Source organism: Camelina sativa, chromosome 5 (genome assembly GCF_000633955.1).
Source record: "Camelina sativa cultivar DH55 chromosome 5, Cs, whole genome shotgun sequence".
NCBI lineage: Eukaryota > Viridiplantae > Streptophyta > Magnoliopsida > Brassicales > Brassicaceae > Camelina > Camelina sativa.
In genome coordinates, this window is record NC_025689.1 from 3,046,263 (window position 1) to 3,064,330 (window position 18,068).

At 34.6% G+C, this 18,068-nt stretch overlaps 4 protein-coding genes across 5 annotated transcripts in view; 3 read left to right on the forward strand and 1 right to left on the reverse strand.

The window, feature by feature from the left end:
* On the forward strand, positions 2,590–5,393 carry LOC104785178 (putative E3 ubiquitin-protein ligase SINAT1). Its single transcript, XM_010510333.2, has 5 exons — positions 2,590–2,786; positions 3,281–3,505; positions 3,655–3,962; positions 4,061–4,447; positions 4,858–5,393. Exons 3-5 carry the CDS (start codon positions 3,753–3,755, stop codon positions 5,176–5,178), a joined length of 918 nt encoding a protein of 305 aa, XP_010508635.1. The 5' UTR covers positions 2,590–2,786; positions 3,281–3,505; positions 3,655–3,752; the 3' UTR covers positions 5,179–5,393.
* LOC104788821 (F-box protein DOR-like) lies at positions 7,838–9,028 on the reverse strand. The gene has a single exon (XM_010514602.1). The coding sequence runs from the start codon at positions 9,026–9,028 to the stop codon at positions 7,838–7,840; it is 1,191 nt and encodes a 396-aa protein (XP_010512904.1).
* On the forward strand, positions 10,476–13,091 carry LOC104785179 (probable protein kinase At2g41970). Its single transcript, XM_010510335.1, has 8 exons — positions 10,476–10,712; positions 10,887–11,057; positions 11,164–11,417; positions 11,573–11,699; positions 11,779–12,052; positions 12,139–12,271; positions 12,367–12,453; positions 12,759–13,091. The coding sequence occupies exons 2-8, from the start codon at positions 10,961–10,963 to the stop codon at positions 12,882–12,884; spliced, it is 1,098 nt and encodes a 365-aa protein (XP_010508637.1). The 5' UTR covers positions 10,476–10,712; positions 10,887–10,960; the 3' UTR covers positions 12,885–13,091.
* Positions 14,257–18,068, forward strand: part of LOC104785181 — a 10,082-nt gene continuing 6,270 nt past the window's right edge. The window contains exons 1-8 of one of the 2 annotated variants that reach the window (XM_010510338.2): positions 14,257–14,758; positions 15,061–15,393; positions 15,473–15,732; positions 15,981–16,122; positions 16,275–16,643; positions 16,757–16,888; positions 16,986–17,114; positions 17,211–18,052. In XM_010510338.2, coding sequence (XP_010508640.1) covers positions 14,645–14,758; positions 15,061–15,393; positions 15,473–15,732; positions 15,981–16,122; positions 16,275–16,643; positions 16,757–16,888; positions 16,986–17,114; positions 17,211–18,052 — 2,321 coding nt within the window. In that variant the 5' untranslated portion in view covers positions 14,257–14,644. The remainder of the gene's footprint in view (positions 14,759–15,060; positions 15,394–15,472; positions 15,733–15,980; positions 16,123–16,274; positions 16,644–16,756; positions 16,889–16,985; positions 17,115–17,210; positions 18,053–18,068) is intronic. The other variant, XM_010510337.2, reaches the window with a different exon arrangement.

An 18,068-nucleotide genomic window follows, 5' to 3' on the forward strand; every position in this document is an offset into this window, starting at 1 on the left:
CTATTCTTTATTTAAATTATATAAAATTATAAATTTTTGAAAATTGTTACAGATATAGTAAAATACACAAAATACATAATATAAATCACATTTGGTATCAAAAAGTTAAAGATAAAATTATATATAATATAAAATGCAAAATACATCACATAAGATAAATAATTCGGGTACCCACGGGTTTACCCACAAAACTAAAAACCCATTCGGGTTTACCCACTAGAACCTAAAACCCATTTGGGTTTTCAAACTTGGGTTTTTTCTGGACAGGTTTTTTTTGGGTTTGGGCTGGACTGGGTTTTTAAACCCACGACAACATCCCTAGAGCCATCGTTAGCTGTGAATTGTTTTGTTTACGTCCTAGGGAGCAATGTATATCATCTGGTTTTGGAACAGTTAGACCAATTTACAATCGAATATGATTACGTATACCGTTCTAGTCTGATTTAATATTGAACCGGATCAGTAAAGTTATAATAATAACATACATCATTAACTAACATGAATTAAATAATGAAGATTTTTTTTTTGTCTTTAACTGTGAATATGAATTGATGGACAAATAATAATGAAACAAGAAATTAAAACGATCAACATTTGAAAAATGGTGAGATTTAAGGACACAAATTTCTTTGTTTTGTGTAGGTTAAAAGACCCACCACACTCATATTTTCAATTTGATGAAATTGACCCCTAAAGAATTATTTTGTTAGAAAAAAAGGACCAAAAAAGTAACAAAAGCAAAATAGGTGAAATTTGAAAAAGTGTTGTAATTAATGTTTTTTTTTTTTAAAACAAAAAAAAAACAGAGGAGGATGAGCAAAAACACCATTAGACCATCCACAATGGCGTGGATTTGGCCCGTCCCCAATATTTATTGGATTTAAATTTAAATGAAAAAAGCCCAATATCTGAAAAACGGTTCTTATTTGGGGACGTTTTTTTACCGTCCTCTTCGCCACGTGTAGCCGTGTGATTTGTTCTCGAATAAGCTAGGTCTAAAAAAAATGTATTCGGGAGACAAAATCATCCCGAGTTCTTTCTTCTCCCTCTTGACGGCGACCACGAAGGCGATTCGATCCTCCACGACGTTCTGTTCTTTTCACCGGAAAATCTTGCCAGATTAACGAAGCCGATCTTCTGTCGCATCCGAAGCCGGTCCGATCTTCAATACCTAAGACGTCCAGCGGTTCGATCTTCTCTCCCGAAGCGATCTGTCCCTGTCACCCGAAGCTTGTCCGGCGGTTCGAGCTTCTCTCCCGATGATATCCGTCTAAATAAGGTTAGTCTTCTTCCCACTACATGAGATTTAACCTTGATTGGCGCCGATTATCGAATTAGGGTTAGGGATTTGGGATTATCGAATTAGGGTTAGATAATTAGGGTTTGCGAATTAGGGTAATTGAATTAGGGTTATTCAATTAGGGTTAATTAATTGGGGTTATTGAATTAGGGTTATTGATTTAGGGATATTGAATTAGGGTAAATGATTTAGGTTATGTTTCTTTGGTGTTTTTTTTGTTTTTTTCATTTGTTCGATGGATCGTTATGTCTCTGTGTGAAGATCGAGTTGTGTCTGTGTCGTTTGTCCTTTGCTGTAGTTGTTGATCTTATAAACATGTTTGTGTCTTGGTCAAAATTTTTTTAAAACATTGAGTATCGTTAAACTTTGGTTTTTTTTTCTTAAATGTTAAAGGATCATCATCTTTGTGTCTCGGTCTATTTTTTTAACATTGAGATAGGTTAAATTTTTTTTTATCAAGGTTTTCAATTTGGTGATTGTTGTGTCATTGGTATGGTTGGTAAAATGTTTTTGACATTGATTTTGATACAACTTTTGGTTGATTAAGATAGTCATTGTCATTCGTATGATTTTTGGATAAATTTTTTTAACAATGTCATTCGTATGATGTCTCGCATTGATTCGTATGGTTGTGTTTTTTTTTAGGTTTCTCATTTGGTAGTTGTAATGTTTACTTGTAATAAATTGGTAGCATTGTTGTGTAGTTGGTTGTATTTAATTTTAGTGTTGTTTGTTCATAGTTTCTTGTTTAATTTGGTAGTTGTAATGTGTACTTGTCATAAATTGTGATTAGACATTTGTTGTTTGGTCTTTAAGTTTTGATAGTTATTGCAAGTAAGGTTTTAAACCATAAATCTCTTTCATTTATCTTCCCTTTCTCACTTGTAAATGATATTCACTTCTCTTCTATACTCGCATCTCTTATCTTCGCATTCCTTCTCTTCTATACCCGCTTCTAATCTCTGCTTTTCTCTTCTCTTCTCTTCGCATTGATCATCTTCTATACCCGCTTCTCTTCTCTGCTCTTATCTTCTCTTCTCCTCGCATTCCTTCTCTTCCTTATCCGTTTCTTCCTATGGATTCTAATAATCCCTTCTTTCAGTCTTCTTCTTACTTCAACTTGCTTAACAGTCAAGAAGAAGGTGGTTTAAATGATAACTTTCATTGGGAAAGTTATCCACCTTCTGGACAGAGCTCACAACCTTCTCCTCACAGCTCCCAACCTTCTCCTCACAGCTCCCAACCTTCTCCTCACAGCTCGCAAGAAACACCAAAAGAGCGCAAGGAGNACTTGTTAATGGCTTTCATCGAAACAAACAACAAAAGAGACGATACAACTCTCAACTCAACTAATCATCGCCTCCTTTTCTCCTTCTTCCCCTAAATCGAGCTTTCACTGTTCATATCATCGTCCTTACCTCATGTGAATCTCTGAACCCACAATACCTTGTCCAACGCCACCGTCTTCAAATTTCTTCTTTTTGGGGTATCTCTCTTTCTCTCTTTCTCTCTCTTCAAGTTTCTTTCTGCCAAATTTGGGATTTTTCTTCAATGGGTCTTAAAATTAGCATCGACATAATCTTAGGAAGCTATGGAATTTAGAGAACTAGGTTTGTTTTTTTTGTTGTTAGGTTCTGTGTTGCAATTTCCTTTTGTTCTGGGTCTTATTGTTGTGATGATTGATGAATCTTGCCATGGGAAATTCTCGGATCCGGTTCTGTTCCTCTTCTCAATTTTAAAATCAAATTCAGTTTCAGTTTGGTCTTAACCAACAACTTCTATATCTGATTTCAAAATTCGAAATTTGCCTTTTTTGAGATTTTTTCCATGTTTGAGATCCTGAGGTTATTTTTCATAATAAATCTGTTTCTTGATTGGCCTGCAATTATTCCATTTGATTACTCTAATTTAGTTGTTTGATATAGCCTGTGATTGTTATTAAAAGCCTAACTTGTTACATTACTGTTTCCATTTCGAAAGGAATATTTGTGAAGAAATCTAAACGGACTGCAGGGGAAGTGGGAATGAGCTTAATCACAATAGTTTCCAAGGCTAACCTTTTCTCCAAACCAAGTGTCTGCTACGTTTTATACGCTTTTACCTCCTACCCTATATGACTGGAGTTGCTGCAGTATGGTGTACTGCTTAGAGATTATTGATCTCTTGTTCCGGATATAAAGAAAGGAACTTGATCTAGTGCACCTGGTAACTACTTCTAACCTGCTTTTCTCCAATTTTTGAACTAATCATGTTAACATTTCCGTTCTTGTTTTCCGAGGTATTTGGTAATTGTTTACATTTCCTCATGATGTATATATAAGCTTTACTTTTAGCCATCACTTCTTAACCTGCAGAAGAACAAAGATCCAAAGGAGTATATATCATCTGCAACAAGAGAGGAGAAGGGCACTTTTAGTTTATTGTAGAAATTTTGGTTTAGTTTGGAATCTCCATGGCTCCTGGTGGCAGTGCATTGAAAGAAGCTCTAGAATCTAACTCAACAGGCTTGGATTATGAGGTTAAGATGGCAAAGGTTGAGGCTAATAACAAACCAGCGAAATCCGGTAGTGGCTCCATTGGAAAATTTCATTCGAGCAATGGTGTTTATGAGCTCCTTGAATGTCTGGTTTGTACAAATCTAATGTATCCCCCAATTTATCAGGTGTGTCTCTTTTCTTTCTTTGGTAGTCACTTACATACGTCTTGATCTGTAAGTCTGGTGTTTATGAGCTCCTTGAATGTCTGGTTTGTTTCCCGTAGTGCCCAAACGGCCACACATTGTGTTCAAGCTGCAAACTGAGAGTGCAGAACACATGCCCTACATGCCGCTACGAGCTTGGTAACATAAGATGCTTGGCTCTTGAGAAGGTCGCAGAATCATTGGAAGTTCCATGTCGGTACCAAAATTTAGGGTGCCATGACATTTTCCCATACTACAGCAAGCTCAAGCACGAACAGCATTGCAAGTTTCGATCCTACAACTGTCCTTACGCTGGTTCTGAGTGTTCAGTGACGGGTGATATTCAAACACTTGTTGACCATCTCAAAGATGATCATAAAGTTGATATGCATGATGGGTGCACATTCAACCATCGTTATGTGAAGGCAAATCCGCACGAGGTCGAGAATGCTACATGGATGCTTACGGTAATTCTATATTTATGCATTCGCTTATAGCTCTCTAGTCATTGTTAAAATGTACTTGGCGTAGCCCTTTCACTCAAAAGTCATATCTTGTCATGATTTTGGAATTCATCGTCCATGTCACATACTGTTTGCCATATCTTTATCTTACAGTCAATGATGGGGTTCATGGTTTTTTATTATAGTTCTGCTTCCTTTATTGATACCTCATAATTTCATGTTTTCTTATCACAAAAGAATGAGACTAGGATGGGTTGCGATTTCTTCATTCTTTGCTAGAAAACACGAGTACCCTGAATGGAAGTGAACACTGAACCCTGAATGTATAGGACTGTTTGGATATCTATGAGACATATTTAAGATATAAGAGAAGGAACTTACGATTTCATCATAATGTATTTGATGCTGTTTAGGTCTTCAACTGTTTCGGAAGACAGTTCTGCTTACACTTTGAGGCGTTTCAGCTCGGGATGGCACCAGTGTACATGGCGTTTCTACGGTTCATGGGAGACGAGAACGAGGCTAAGAAGTTCAGTTACAGCTTGGAAGTTGGAGCTCACAGCCGTAAACTGACATGGCAAGGGATACCAAGAAGCATCCGAGACAGTCACAGGAAAGTCCGTGATAGTCAAGACGGACTCATCATTCCTAGAAACTTGGCTCTGTACTTCTCTGGCAGTGACAAAGAAGAACTCAAGTTGCGAGTCACTGGACGGATTTGGAAAGAAGAATAAGCTAATGGTGATAGTAATGATTCATGATACCAAAGCAAAATGGGAAATAAAGAAGAGAAGAAAGAAATAAGCTCTGATGATTTTGATTGAATCTAAACGGATGAGTTGTACATAACAGCCTTTGAGAGAGCTTATTGGTCATATGGGAGGAGTTGAATTTCCAATTTTTGTCTTTTCTTCAACTTTCTTTTTCAATAACTATGAGATGAAAATTATCCCATGATTGGTTGAAAAAAATATTTTACGGTTTGCAATATTACACATCTTGTAATTTTGGTTTTGTTGGAAAAAAAATAAAAACGATATTTTTTACCGTTTGCAATAGTACAACCTTTGTCTTCAAAGAAGGACATCCTTCATCCAACTTGAAGAAATCTAACCGAAAAAGCAAAGAACAATGATCCAACGTCCAAGACTTTAGTACTCCATTCTTGGGATCAGTTTCTCTGGAAGGATGAACTTTGGGATCAGTTTCTCTGGAAGGATGAACTGAATCCAAGAAAACTGTTAAGAGCCGATTGCTAAAAAAAACCCACCCAAGCCTCTTTGATTGTAGGATGTTGAGGTTGAAAATGCCCATGTACATAAAATTTGAGCAAGATTGCAGATACTTATTATGGATATGTCCCAGAAACTCAAATAACTAATTAGTGTTGTGGTGCTAAATTTAATCTATAGTTGAATTGCAATAGCCTTGCTCTAAAAGGTGACATATAGGCACTCCTTCTTTGAACATGTGTCATCTTTTAATTACTTGTTTTCATTAATTTCAATTAAATTCAAAAAAACAAAAATCAAATCCAAATACACTATTATTCATCTTTTATAGATTTAATTATATATTTATATTAAAAATGTATATGAGTGATATTATTCCAGTATTTTTCCCTTTTTATCATATATTTCAATAACAAAAATAAAATAAAATACAGCATATTATAATATGATTTACCTTGAACTTTCCAATAAATCTAGGTAAATAAAAGGATTCTTATCAAACATATACTCTAAGAAATTGACACATGTTATATGGGTTTTGATATATAATACAAACAACAAAACATATTTAAAGTGAAAACATTATTATTATTATTAAGAAAAATTAGTTACACAAGTATATTTAATTTATTATGTTGAAATTTTTTATAATTATTAGTATGCAATAAAATTATTGTTGACTAACTTCAAACAAGTGCAATATTTTTTATCCTATGATTTGAATATTTAATATCATATTTAATATGAATTTCAGTTCAGCTTAAAATTATAACATGCTATGTAATGTAATAATGTATTAAAAGTAAGTGACTATGCAATTAATATAATAACATAGAGATTTAAAAATAAACCCTTCCAGCCATCATTTTGCTATAAATAGTTTTCCTTACAGCCATACCACACAATTCTACCCTAGAGTTTTGTTTTTTTATTGTTTAAAATTTGTGCAATATTTTTTCAATTTTATATTATTAATTTTTCTCTACTAATCATGTCTCCGTTTCTTTCTTATGTTGTTTTTGTAGGTTTGGAAGTAATTAAGCAAATATGTCCATTCATATATGCAAATATATTTATATCATGTTCAATTGATTTATAAAAAGGTAAAATTAAGTATATTGAAAATGTTACAATAACCTTTCCTCACTCTCTCTCAGTTAGTTTTAGAACAATATCTAACTTTATTCATAATTAGTTCAAAAACTAAAATATTTTAATTCTAATAAGAAAACACATATATAGTTAAAATCAATTCTATTCAGCATTTTAGATCTATATAAAATTGTTAAATTTTCATTCTATCAGTTAAGTATATAAAATCAGTTCTCTTTTATGAAAATTGTAAACTTCATATTTATTTATTTATATTTCATGTAACTTTCATCAGTATTTATCCTATAATAATCATTATCTCATTTTGAAAATATTTTGAATTAAAATTTTAATTTTACAGACTATATGGAATATATGTATTTAAGGAATATATGTAGTTTAAAATAGTTTTAGTTTTTAATTATTTTTGGTATATAATTTAATTTTTTTTTAGGTCATTACAAGAATATACCATATTTTAATACTTGATTCCATTTTTTTTTGAAATTACAATCAGATGATATATATACACATATACATATCAAGGTGAAATCATTAGAATGAAGCCTAACATTAAAAATTAGAAAATAGAAGCTTATCTTGACATTATAGTTCATAACTTCATATCATTGTATAAAAAATATATTTAGTTTATCACTTACAAAATTATCTATGTTTTATTTTTTTGGCAATCAATTATCTATGTTTTATTTATCAGTAACAAAGTTGCCGAGAAAGTACAAATCAACATCGACCAGATCATCAGTTTAATTTCCATATAAGACAGTTGTTTCTTTCATCTGAATTTGTAGTTCTTACAATTAATCAGCAGACAGAAAAGCGATATGTACTATATGGTATAGAAATTTTAAAGATTATTTTTGTTGCTTTTCTTGTTTGTTTATAACAAGTAACAACACATCCTAGTTAACTCCTTCTTGTGCTAAAGGATCCTTTATTCCTTGGCGGCCAGGAAATATACATATATATATAAATATTCATCATATACTGATTTAATATGAAAAGAAGATGTTATAAAATATTTGATCATCAAGCAAATTCTTAAGTGTTACATAAGTCTCACGTCCTCTACATGGTCTATAAACATCTGAACCCAATTATTTTGCTTAAACCCTCCCATTCCTTGGATTCTTACTTTTCTGATAGTTTTCTTCTCGAAACTGTAGTACAAAACATAGAAAGGGTAGGATAGATACGTCGGCGAGAACACAATTTCATTTGTAGTACCAGTCACCCCAACAAAATGTAATAATTCCCCTGCAATTTCATACTGCCACAGAGGAGGCAATTCGTAAGTATTTTTGAACCATCCGTGTTTTTGGGAGTCTTTTAGAACCCACATCTTAAAACTTCTACATCTTCCACTAATATACGGAAGCCCTTCCGACATAACTAAACCCAATTTACCATTGTAGTTAATCAGATGTGCGTCTATGATGAAAGGTTCCATAGCTTTAATAAAGCTAAACTTCTCGGACCTAACATCAAAGCAAACTATCACAAAAATATTTGAAGATTTGTCGACGGAAGCACGGTAATACAAAACACCATTAATGCATATCCCCTCATACTTAGGATGATGGGGTATGCAACATTCGATCATTCTCCATGACAGTTTCTTAGCTCCTAATGTTAGAACTTGATGCTCATCAGAAATCCCATCTCTTTCCGTCATTGACAGTACCTTGAACTGTTTCTCCATCGGATCATACCCAAAATAGCTATGTATACGTAACCTCTTCCTTGTCTTTGGTTTCGGTAAAGTTAAGGTTTGTCTTGTGGTAGGGTTACATATCACGGACTCCAATTTGAACCTCTGCTCATTTCGAATAAAAACAAGGCCATGGATAGGTCTAATATTATCACAATACCTACCAAAAGGAATTTTCATATGATAAGTGGCAGCTAAAGGAGACGAGTGCTTATATGGATTTGTAGGCTGAGGTGTGGAGAAGACGATCAGCTCACTGTCTTTCTCGCAGACGAACAATAGCCTCGGTAGAGCATAAGATTTGGTAAGGAACAACTCAGTGAAATAGGGAATTCCAAGTATGGAAACCCAGAGCTTCGATACACAGCGACATGTGGCTATAGATTTTGACGATAATCTAGAGAATATGTCCATCATGACATCAGTTGGGATGTTTTCTACAGTAGCGTTGATTGAGTTTGAAGGTCTTGAGTGTCGTCCATGGATGGTTTGGCCATCTTCTGATACGTTCAGCCGCAGCGATATCATGGGCTGCGTTAACTGACTTCGATCTTAATTAATTAATAGTAAAAAATATATCAAAAAGTGAATTGCAAAAGGACAAGAAAAAAATAGGCCTACCTCTTGTTGTTTCTTGTGGTCTACGAAGGCCTTCTCAAGTGCTAACGTGTGAAATCTTTTTGATGCTTTAGCAAGGTAGTGAGAGAGAAAGAGAGAGATTTTCGAGACGAAGAAGAGGGAAAAAAAATCATAAACCCTACCTAAAGAACCTCCCATCTGTTGGCCCTAAGTTTTCTAGAATTGAAAGATTTTAAGAACACAAATTATAAAGAATAAATCTCTTTATTAGCTTAAGAAAATAACTCAAAACTTAAATTATCTCTCTCAATCTCTCAACTCATAAGTTATGCTACAACCTACCATCTCTTATCTATAAAACTCTTAAGTATATATCCTATTCCTAATGGGAAAATTTCTTATTCTTTAACTTCTTATTATATTTAGATAACTCCTAAATATAATCTCCAATTTCCATTTCTCCGTTGGCTTGATCTGTAAGCTTACTTTAAGCTTACTCTAAAAAAGTTTGGGCTTTTATTATTCTAAATTTGGGTTTTTTTTTGTTCTTTTTTTTTTAATTTATTTTTTTCTGGTTTGTGCTCATTAATTTATTTAACCCATATGAATAAGTTGAATGAAAATTCAACCAATCATTTAACCCAAAAAATTGGAAAAATGAATAAATTATAAAATAAATTTGTTCAACTTATTCATCTCCTATATTTCTGAGCAATGAGTTGAATGTTCTTCAATTTTTTTTGTTTAACTCATTTTTTTCATCTCTATGCAACCATATAGTTTTATTCATGAGAACAGAAAAAATCAAATTTATATGTGCTTTTATTTCGGCTAAATAATGTTTTTCCACTAAAATCTAGGCTATATACTATTACTATTTTTCTTATTATAATTGTTAGTTCTTGTGACATAATAATTATAAATAATATATACTTTTTACACGGGTATGTTTATATCATTTTTTTCTAAAATATTTTTAGATTTATTAATAATTTAAGTAGATATACAATAACAAATAAATGCAAAAGTATTATAATATTTTATTTTTATCTTTTAACACAAATGTTCTTTTATTTATATTTTGAGTTATCATTTATGTTGTTTTAAAAGTTATTTTATCAAAGAAAAAAAAACTAAAAACTATATATAGTATTAATTAAAATTTTATATTATTTTTCTACCTACCAAACTGATAAATTATGAATTTCAACTAAATGATGGGTCAGAATTTAGAAATATGAATGATTACAAAGATAGGTCGTATTATGGTTCGGAGAGGACGTGCAAGACGTGAAGGCTACTTAACATTTTCCTACGTTGGTAATGGTTATATTAAAATAACAAAACTATTAAGCGAATGTGTTTTTTTTTTGCTCCCGACTTTATCGCGGAACAGAGAACACAGAGAGACTTGCAATAATAATTCTAACAACATTAATTTTTTTTCTTTTTTTTTCTCAAACTCTTTTTTTTCCCCAGATTTCTAAAAATTTCAGGCTCGTTGATTTTATTTTTCCCCTAACATTATTCAAACTTTTGAGAATATACGGATCCTTCCTTTGAGGGTTTTCTGAAACATTCACTCTCTCCATCATCGTCATTTTCTTGGATTGATTTCAATGGCAGAATCGAGGTAACCAATCATAATGTTTTGATTCTTGAAGATTTTTCACAATCTTGATATGATCTGGAATATGTTCTGTTGTTTCAAAACTCGCTTTTTTCTCTAAACAAACGAAATTTTAGATTCTAAAACATGGGAAACATATGCATGTTGATGATATACATTTTCATATGTTTTCAACAGATAAAGACATTGACAGAAACAGAACCGAAACAGAACAAGAAGACAAAACCCGTGTTGGCAAAAGATCTGAAGATATGTTCTGTTGCAGTGGTGCGGATGAGGAACCCGCCGGCCCGCCCGCAAACCAGTATGCAGCCCCTCCTAACAAAGCCGGGAATCCCAATTTTGGCGGTGAGTTCCCTAATTTTCCTCACCCGTTCGTTGACATACATTTTTATGTTCTGAGTTTAACAACACGAACATTTGCGTTTTGCGTTTCTGCGTGTGTGTGAAATAGGTGGGAATAGAGGGGAACCGAGGAATCCAAACGCAGCGAGACCAGGAGCTCCAGCAAAGGTTTTGCCCATAGAGATCCCTTCTGTTGCATTGGATGAGTTGAACAGAATGGCGGGTAACTTCGGCAACAAGGCACTCATCGGTGAAGGTTCTTATGGACGTGTTTTCTGCGGCAAGTTTAAGGGAGAAGCTGTTGCTATTAAGAAGCTTGATGCTAGCTCTTCTGAAGAACCCGACTCCGATTTCACCTCACAGGTACACTTACAAACTTATCGTTCATATACCATTAGGCTAAAATGTTAAAAGCATATACCAATGTGTTCCCTATTAGGTTAAAACTATTTTGTTCTCTATCTGTTTAGATCAAACTAATGGTATTTGCTAATCTAACTTCTATTTAAAATGGCAAGTTATCGGTGGTATCTCGGCTCAAAAACGACCACTTTGTGGAGTTGCTAGGGTACTGCTTGGAGGCAAATAACCGCATTCTCATCTACCAGTTTGCAACGAAAGGTTCTTTACACGATGTATTACATGGTACGTAATTTCAACTTTCACAACTCATATAGTATAGTGAATCGTATGTGATATATACATGGATCAATCGAATCTTTAGGGCGAAAGGGTGTGCAAGGGGCTGAGCCAGGACCAGTGCTGAATTGGAACCAAAGGGTGAAGATCGCATATGGAGCAGCTAAAGGGCTTGAGTTCCTTCACGAGAAGGTCCAGCCACCAATAGTCCATAGGGACGTGAGGTCGAGCAATGTCTTGTTGTTTGATGACTTTGTGGCCAAAATGGCTGATTTCAACTTGACCAACGCTTCCTCCGATACCGCGGCTAGGCTTCACTCTACTCGTGTTTTGGGAACGTTTGGCTATCACGCTCCAGAGTATTATACCATAAACCAATCAATTCATTTGTTTAAAACGTAACAATCGGATGGTTCTTGATAACGTAAGAGTTTTATTGTCTTAGGTATGCAATGACAGGACAAATAACGCAGAAGAGTGATGTGTATAGTTTTGGTGTTGTGCTATTGGAGCTCTTGACAGGAAGAAAACCCGTAGATCATACCATGCCTAAAGGTCAACAAAGTCTTGTTACTTGGGTACGTACACATATTAACGTATATAATATATATGTTCGAAGGACTCCATATTTATCCTTATTAAGCCCTCTTACTTTTGTCTTCTTGTTATATAGGCAACTCCAAGATTAAGTGAAGACAAAGTGAAACAATGTATAGATCCGAAACTTAACAATGACTTCCCTCCCAAAGCAGTCGCCAAGGTCCGTTCTATATTTCTTTTGATATATATACATAAAACGTTGTCATTATTGGTGTTCGATGATTGGTTTTATGACTTATAGACCTTTAACTTTTATTAAGCATGAAATACCTAGTTATCCTAGAGATCGATCGGTTTTTGTAGCTTTCATGGTAACCAAATGTCCGAGTGCATTTAGGTATTAGTTATGCGTCTCATATTGAAAGCTAGTGACATTGCAATCTTGAGTTGAGGACATAGGATATATGATCGTTTTGGTTTAATTAGTTTTGTAATAATGAATTTTCTTCGTGGGTGGTCGAACAGTTGGCAGCGGTGGCGGCCTTGTGTGTTCAGTACGAGGCAGATTTTCGACCAAACATGACCATCGTTGTCAAGGCACTTCAGCCTCTTCTTAATTCTAAGCCGGCTGGTCCTGATTCTACTTCCTAAATAACCAATTCACCATTACTCTTCCTTTTAATCTTGTTGTTGTTGTTTGGTATGGCTATTTTTTTTCTCTCTGTTCTATTCGAATTATTATGATTATTGGTTATAAGATGTTGTTATTTTATTGAATGTAACTAATAATTTTTCATTGGTTTAAAACCCCTTTCGTTCTTGGTTGTTGTATCTAAAAGCCTTAAATCGAACTTTAAATCAAAACTCTCACTTTTTGAGGAGTCAATGCAAGAAATGGTTGTGAGATTTTAAAATTCGAGAAAAATGTTTGCTTTTCTATTCATTAACTTTTACAAAACTATATAATTTATGTGAGAGATTATTTTAAAGTATGATCCATTAAAGTTTTTTTTTTTTTTAAGATTACTACACTTGTCAATAAAAGTTTATTTATATAGACTTATGTAGATTGGATACCTCTAATCCGTTGACCTAGTTTTGGATAATTACTTAAAATATACATAGAAAATGGTCATATATATATAAAGATAATCAGATTCTATATTTAAGAATGAGTATATTTTTTTTAGAATAATAGGTTTACTATATTGTGGGATAGAGAACAAGATGTCAATGTCGGTAATTAACTTTACAATTATTAGTATCTGATTATAATATCAGAAATTAAGGTATCTTAAATACGTTTAACCATTTTTTGTAAAGAGAGACAAATGTCATAAATTGCATCTTTCTTTTATTCGTTTTATCTTATTCCCCAATCTTTCTTTTTGGTTTGCCAAATGTACACATCTCAATTCTTGTGGGAGTCATCTTTCCATTTTTCCTTTTTCTTTTGATTCAGTTACCAACACTGGAAACTTCTTTTTACCACTCTGCATATCAAAAATTTCAACAAAAAAAAAATACTTTTATCTTCTTTCTTTATATATATCAAAATTGTAATTTTTAGTAATATTTTATAAGTTTCAATCGTGTTATATATATCTCAGAATCATGAATAAAAACAACACAATGACGACATCCACAGTTCCACACATTGACCCACTAGTTCACTAAACAAGTAAACCCATATGAAGCTAAACAAACCACATTCACCACAACTCTTTTTTTTAACTCACCACCACAACTTTATATTTTAAAAAATATAGAAAGAAAAAAATGATTTTATTTATTTATTATAATTGGGGGGAAAAAAATAAGAAAATGAGAGAGACACATTGGGATTTTTTTTGGTTAAAAAATATTAAATACCGTCATTAAAATTGTAATAAAAATGGATAGATTTATATCACTTTTTACCAGAATGTAAAGAAAGTAAATAACAGTAAAGCACATTTTAGGTTTTTATTTTTTTCTAACTTTTTTTATTTATTTAATAAAAATAACAAACCCGTCTCGTCCTCCTCCTCTATTGATACCCAAGCCAGCAGCAGTAATATATATAACTCAGCTGCGAATCTCGTCGTCATCGCCCCGACGAACCCTCCTGTTTCGCTTCTCTTTCCCAATCCCAATCCCAAATTCAATTTCTTTGATTCGATTCCTTCGTTTCAGGATTCTTATTTTGACGTAATCCGGGTTTTTATTTTTTTAAATTCGGATTATCCATTTTACTTACAGATCTCGATCGAACGCTTATTTCCCGATTCGATTTTGGATTCATTTCGTTGTCACGGATTCGAGAAGAATTCAATCGGAACGGAGTCGCTTTTTTTTTTTTTTCTAATTTCCCTGAGGTTTTAAGTTTTCGCGTGTGAGAGGAGAAAAGGATTAATGGAATCATTTGGTTGATGAACAAAGATAAGTGTAAAACGATGCCGGGTTTAGCACAGAGAAATGAGCATTACTCTTCTGGGTTTTGGTCTGACGATGTCGATGGAGTTAGCTACGATCAGTTGCAAAAGGTACTTCTTCTTCTTCTTCTTCCGATTCGATTCTCTGATTTTTTTTTTGTTCTTACGTTGAATTTTATCCCAGATTGGATCGTTTCCTTCTTCGTCCGTGTCTTTTGCTTCATGATTTGTTTTAGGTTACTTTTGATTGATTTGCTTGATTCAGCCTTAGGTGGTTTTGATTATTGGATCTTAGTTTATAGGTTTACTCTGGTCGCAGGACAAATCCGAAATCGTGGTTTTGTATGCGTTCACGTTTTCTTGTGATTTACTATACTCGAAACACCATTTTTATATGAACTTACGTGTTACAGTTCTGGAGTGAGCTGACGCCGAAAGCTAGGGAGGAGCTTCTTAGGATTGATAAGCAGGTTTTGTTTGAGCAAGCTCGCAAGAACATGTGCTGTTCCAGATGCCACCGCCTGCTGAAGGAAGGTTTCTCGCAGATTGTTGCAAGTGGGAGGGCCGCTCAACGGAAAGTATTAAAAGATCAAACCGATGGTAAATCAGCCGCCAGTAAGAGATATACGGTTGCGTACCAGAACCCTGCTATTCATCGCTGGGGAGGTCTCAGCACTACACGTGAGGGATCTCTCACACTTCAAGACTGCTTTTTGTATGCAAAATCTTTCAAAGGGCTTCAAACTGTAAGTTTCATCAATGGTTTTCCCTGTACTTGGTTTGGTTGGTCCAGTTTTACCTAAACTAATCTATTAGCTCTAGCAGGTGTTTGAAAGTGCCCGTGCTCGAGAGAGGGAACGTGAGTTGCTTTATCCCGATGCTTGTGGTGGCGGAGGTCGGGTTTGGCTAAGTCAGGGGATTGCTGGTTATGGTAAAGGTCATGGAACTAGAGAAACATGTGCTTTGCATACCACCAGGCTCTCTTGTGATACATTAGTGGATTTTTGGTCTGCACTTGAAGAGGAAAGTCGATTGTCACTTTTGAGAATGAAAGAAGAGGATTTCGTGGAAAGACTAAATGACAGGTTTGTTTATTTGCTGATTCAAAATTCTTGGATGTTCTGTCACACGTTCAGTTAAAAAAGTATTTCGATATGATCCTGACCATATTTTAAGTTAGATAATGATTAGGGATTCAGTATTTTCGACTTTGGGTTGTGCCTATCAAGTCATTGTATGCATTACTTAGCTGTTATGTTCTCCTTCTCTTCTTTTCGTTGTCTTGTGACTTCTTTTCCTTTCCTTAATAACATGTTGACCTTTCAAACTACAGATTCAACTGCAAAAAGTTTTGTAGAGACTGCAGAAAAAATGTTAATCGGGAATTTAAAGAACTTAAGGAGCTTAAACGAATGCAGAGAGAGCCAAGATGTACCGAATGGTTTTGTGTTGCCGATACAGCCTTTCAGTATCAGGTCTTTTATCTTTCTTAATCATTTCCTCTTACTTTGTAGATTCCTTTATCCTATACTACAAGAGCTTTGATTTTAAAGAGTAAATTTATCAATATATCTGGGAGAGGCTTATATTGGAAGGTAGAATCAGAAGTGTAATTGCATTTTCTCAGGTGGACGTTGATTCTGTCCGAGCAGATTGGAGTCAATATTTTACAGAGAATGCTGGATATCATCAATTCGAGTGGGCTATTGGAACTGGAGAGGGTGAATCTGATATCCTCGAGTTCAAATATGTCGGCAACGATCGGAGTGCCCAAGTCAAGGGCATAGATCTTCGTGGATTACACGAATGTTACATTACTCTTAGAGCATTTAAAAAAAATGGCCGCTCCTCCGAGATATCCGTCAAAGCCCATGCATTGAGAGGCCAACAATGCGTTCACTCCAGGCTTGTGGTTGGGGATGGCTTTGTTTCAATTAAAAGAGGGGAATGCATTCGAATGTTTTTTGAGCATGCTGAAGAGGCTGAGGAAGAAGAGGTAACTGAAGATTCATAAGCTTTGCGGCACAAAGCCTTCAAATATTTACAACTTTGCAGATATGATATCCCCTTGTTAAAATAATTATCATTGTGTTTCCAATGATTTATAAGGATGAAGTCATGATAGACAAAGATGGGAATGAGCTTGATGGTGAGTGCTTGCGTCCACAAAAGCATGCTAAGAGTCCAGAACTTGCTCGAGAGTTTCTTCTAGATGCTGCAACGGTTATTTTCAAGGAGCAGGTTTGTTTTAGCTTCCTCTTAGTACACTTTCCATTCATTGTTATTTTGTGCTGTACTTAGGTGTATTCATTTTTATCTTTGCGTGATAATATCTTAGGTTGAAAAGGCATTTAGGGAAGGTACAGCCCGTCAAAATGCACACAGTATATTTGTCTGCCTTTCATCAAAACTATTAGAGCAACGTGTTCATATTGCCTGCAAGGAAATTGTCACCTTGGAGAAGCAGGTTTGTTTGTTCGCGGCCATTTAGACAATCTACGCAATTTAACAACACACTTACGCTTTTATCTGTCCCACAACTCCATCATCTCAACATTTGCAGGAAAAACTTCTAGAGGAAGAAGAGAAAGAGAAGCGTGAAGAAGAGGAGCGAAAAGAAAGGAAACGAATTAAAGAAAGGGAGAAAAAACTTCGTAGAAAGGAGAGGTTGAAGGAAAAAGAACGAGAAAAAGAGCAGAAGAATCCAAAATTTAGTGATAAAGCAATACTGCCAAATATGTCGAGGGAAGAAGAAGGTTCTCCAAATCTTGATGAAGAAAATAACAAAACTATAAGTTGCGAGGAGTCAGGAGTTGAAAATGGAGATGTAGATTTGTCTTCACCTGGATCTCTTGATGATCAAGATGGAGAGTGTTTGGATGGTTGCACTTCTCCAAGAGCTGAAACCCACTATTGTGATAGCACTGATAGGGAGATTATAGATCGTGAAGATGTAAACGGGTGCTTTACGCAAGAAAATCCAAGATCTGTTCATCAGACAGCAAGATTCTGGAAAGAGGTTCAGCCTGATCATTCTTTGAGGTGGTCAGAAAAAAGCAGATATACAGAGAATGATTCTTTTGTCAGTAGTTCTGAGGCAAGGTACTGTAATGATAGATCAGAAATGTCTTCACGACACTTCAATGGGTCAGATAAAAATTTGAGAGTGAAAGCTTCGAAGTCTGGTGGTAGCCCAAATAGCATTAGGTCTCATGAGGAGTTCCAATGTTCAGACGACAGGACTGGTGAGAGATATGGTTACCATTCTTGCAGTTGCAAACCCATTAATGGTTACCGGGAAAAGGTAGATTCTAATATATCTGCAACCAGAGGCATGCGAGAACCCAAAGCAATCTTCAAATCAGACTCTGATCTGGATGTCTCCAAGCTTAACCGAGCCAATAGGTATACGCAGTCAAAT

Bases quoted from the DNA above. Each gene is read 5' to 3' on its own strand.
- LOC104785178 (XM_010510333.2), top strand. From the start codon at position 3,753: ATGGCTCCTGGTGGCAGTGCATTGAAAGAAGCTCTAGAATCTAACTCA. The intron at 3,963-4,060 runs GTGTGTCTCTTT...TGTTTCCCGTAG, and splicing joins TGTATCCCCCAATTTATCAG to TGCCCAAACGGCCACACATT. The intron at 4,448-4,857 runs GTAATTCTATAT...GATGCTGTTTAG, and splicing joins ATGCTACATGGATGCTTACG to GTCTTCAACTGTTTCGGAAG.
- LOC104788821 (XM_010514602.1), bottom strand. From the start codon at position 9,028: ATGATATCGCTGCGGCTGAACGTATCAGAAGATGGCCAAACCATCCAT.
- LOC104785179 (XM_010510335.1), top strand. From the start codon at position 10,961: ATGTTCTGTTGCAGTGGTGCGGATGAGGAACCCGCCGGCCCGCCCGCA. The intron at 11,058-11,163 runs GTGAGTTCCCTA...TGTGTGAAATAG, and splicing joins CGGGAATCCCAATTTTGGCG to GTGGGAATAGAGGGGAACCG. The intron at 12,053-12,138 runs GTATTATACCAT...TTATTGTCTTAG, and splicing joins TTTGGCTATCACGCTCCAGA to GTATGCAATGACAGGACAAA.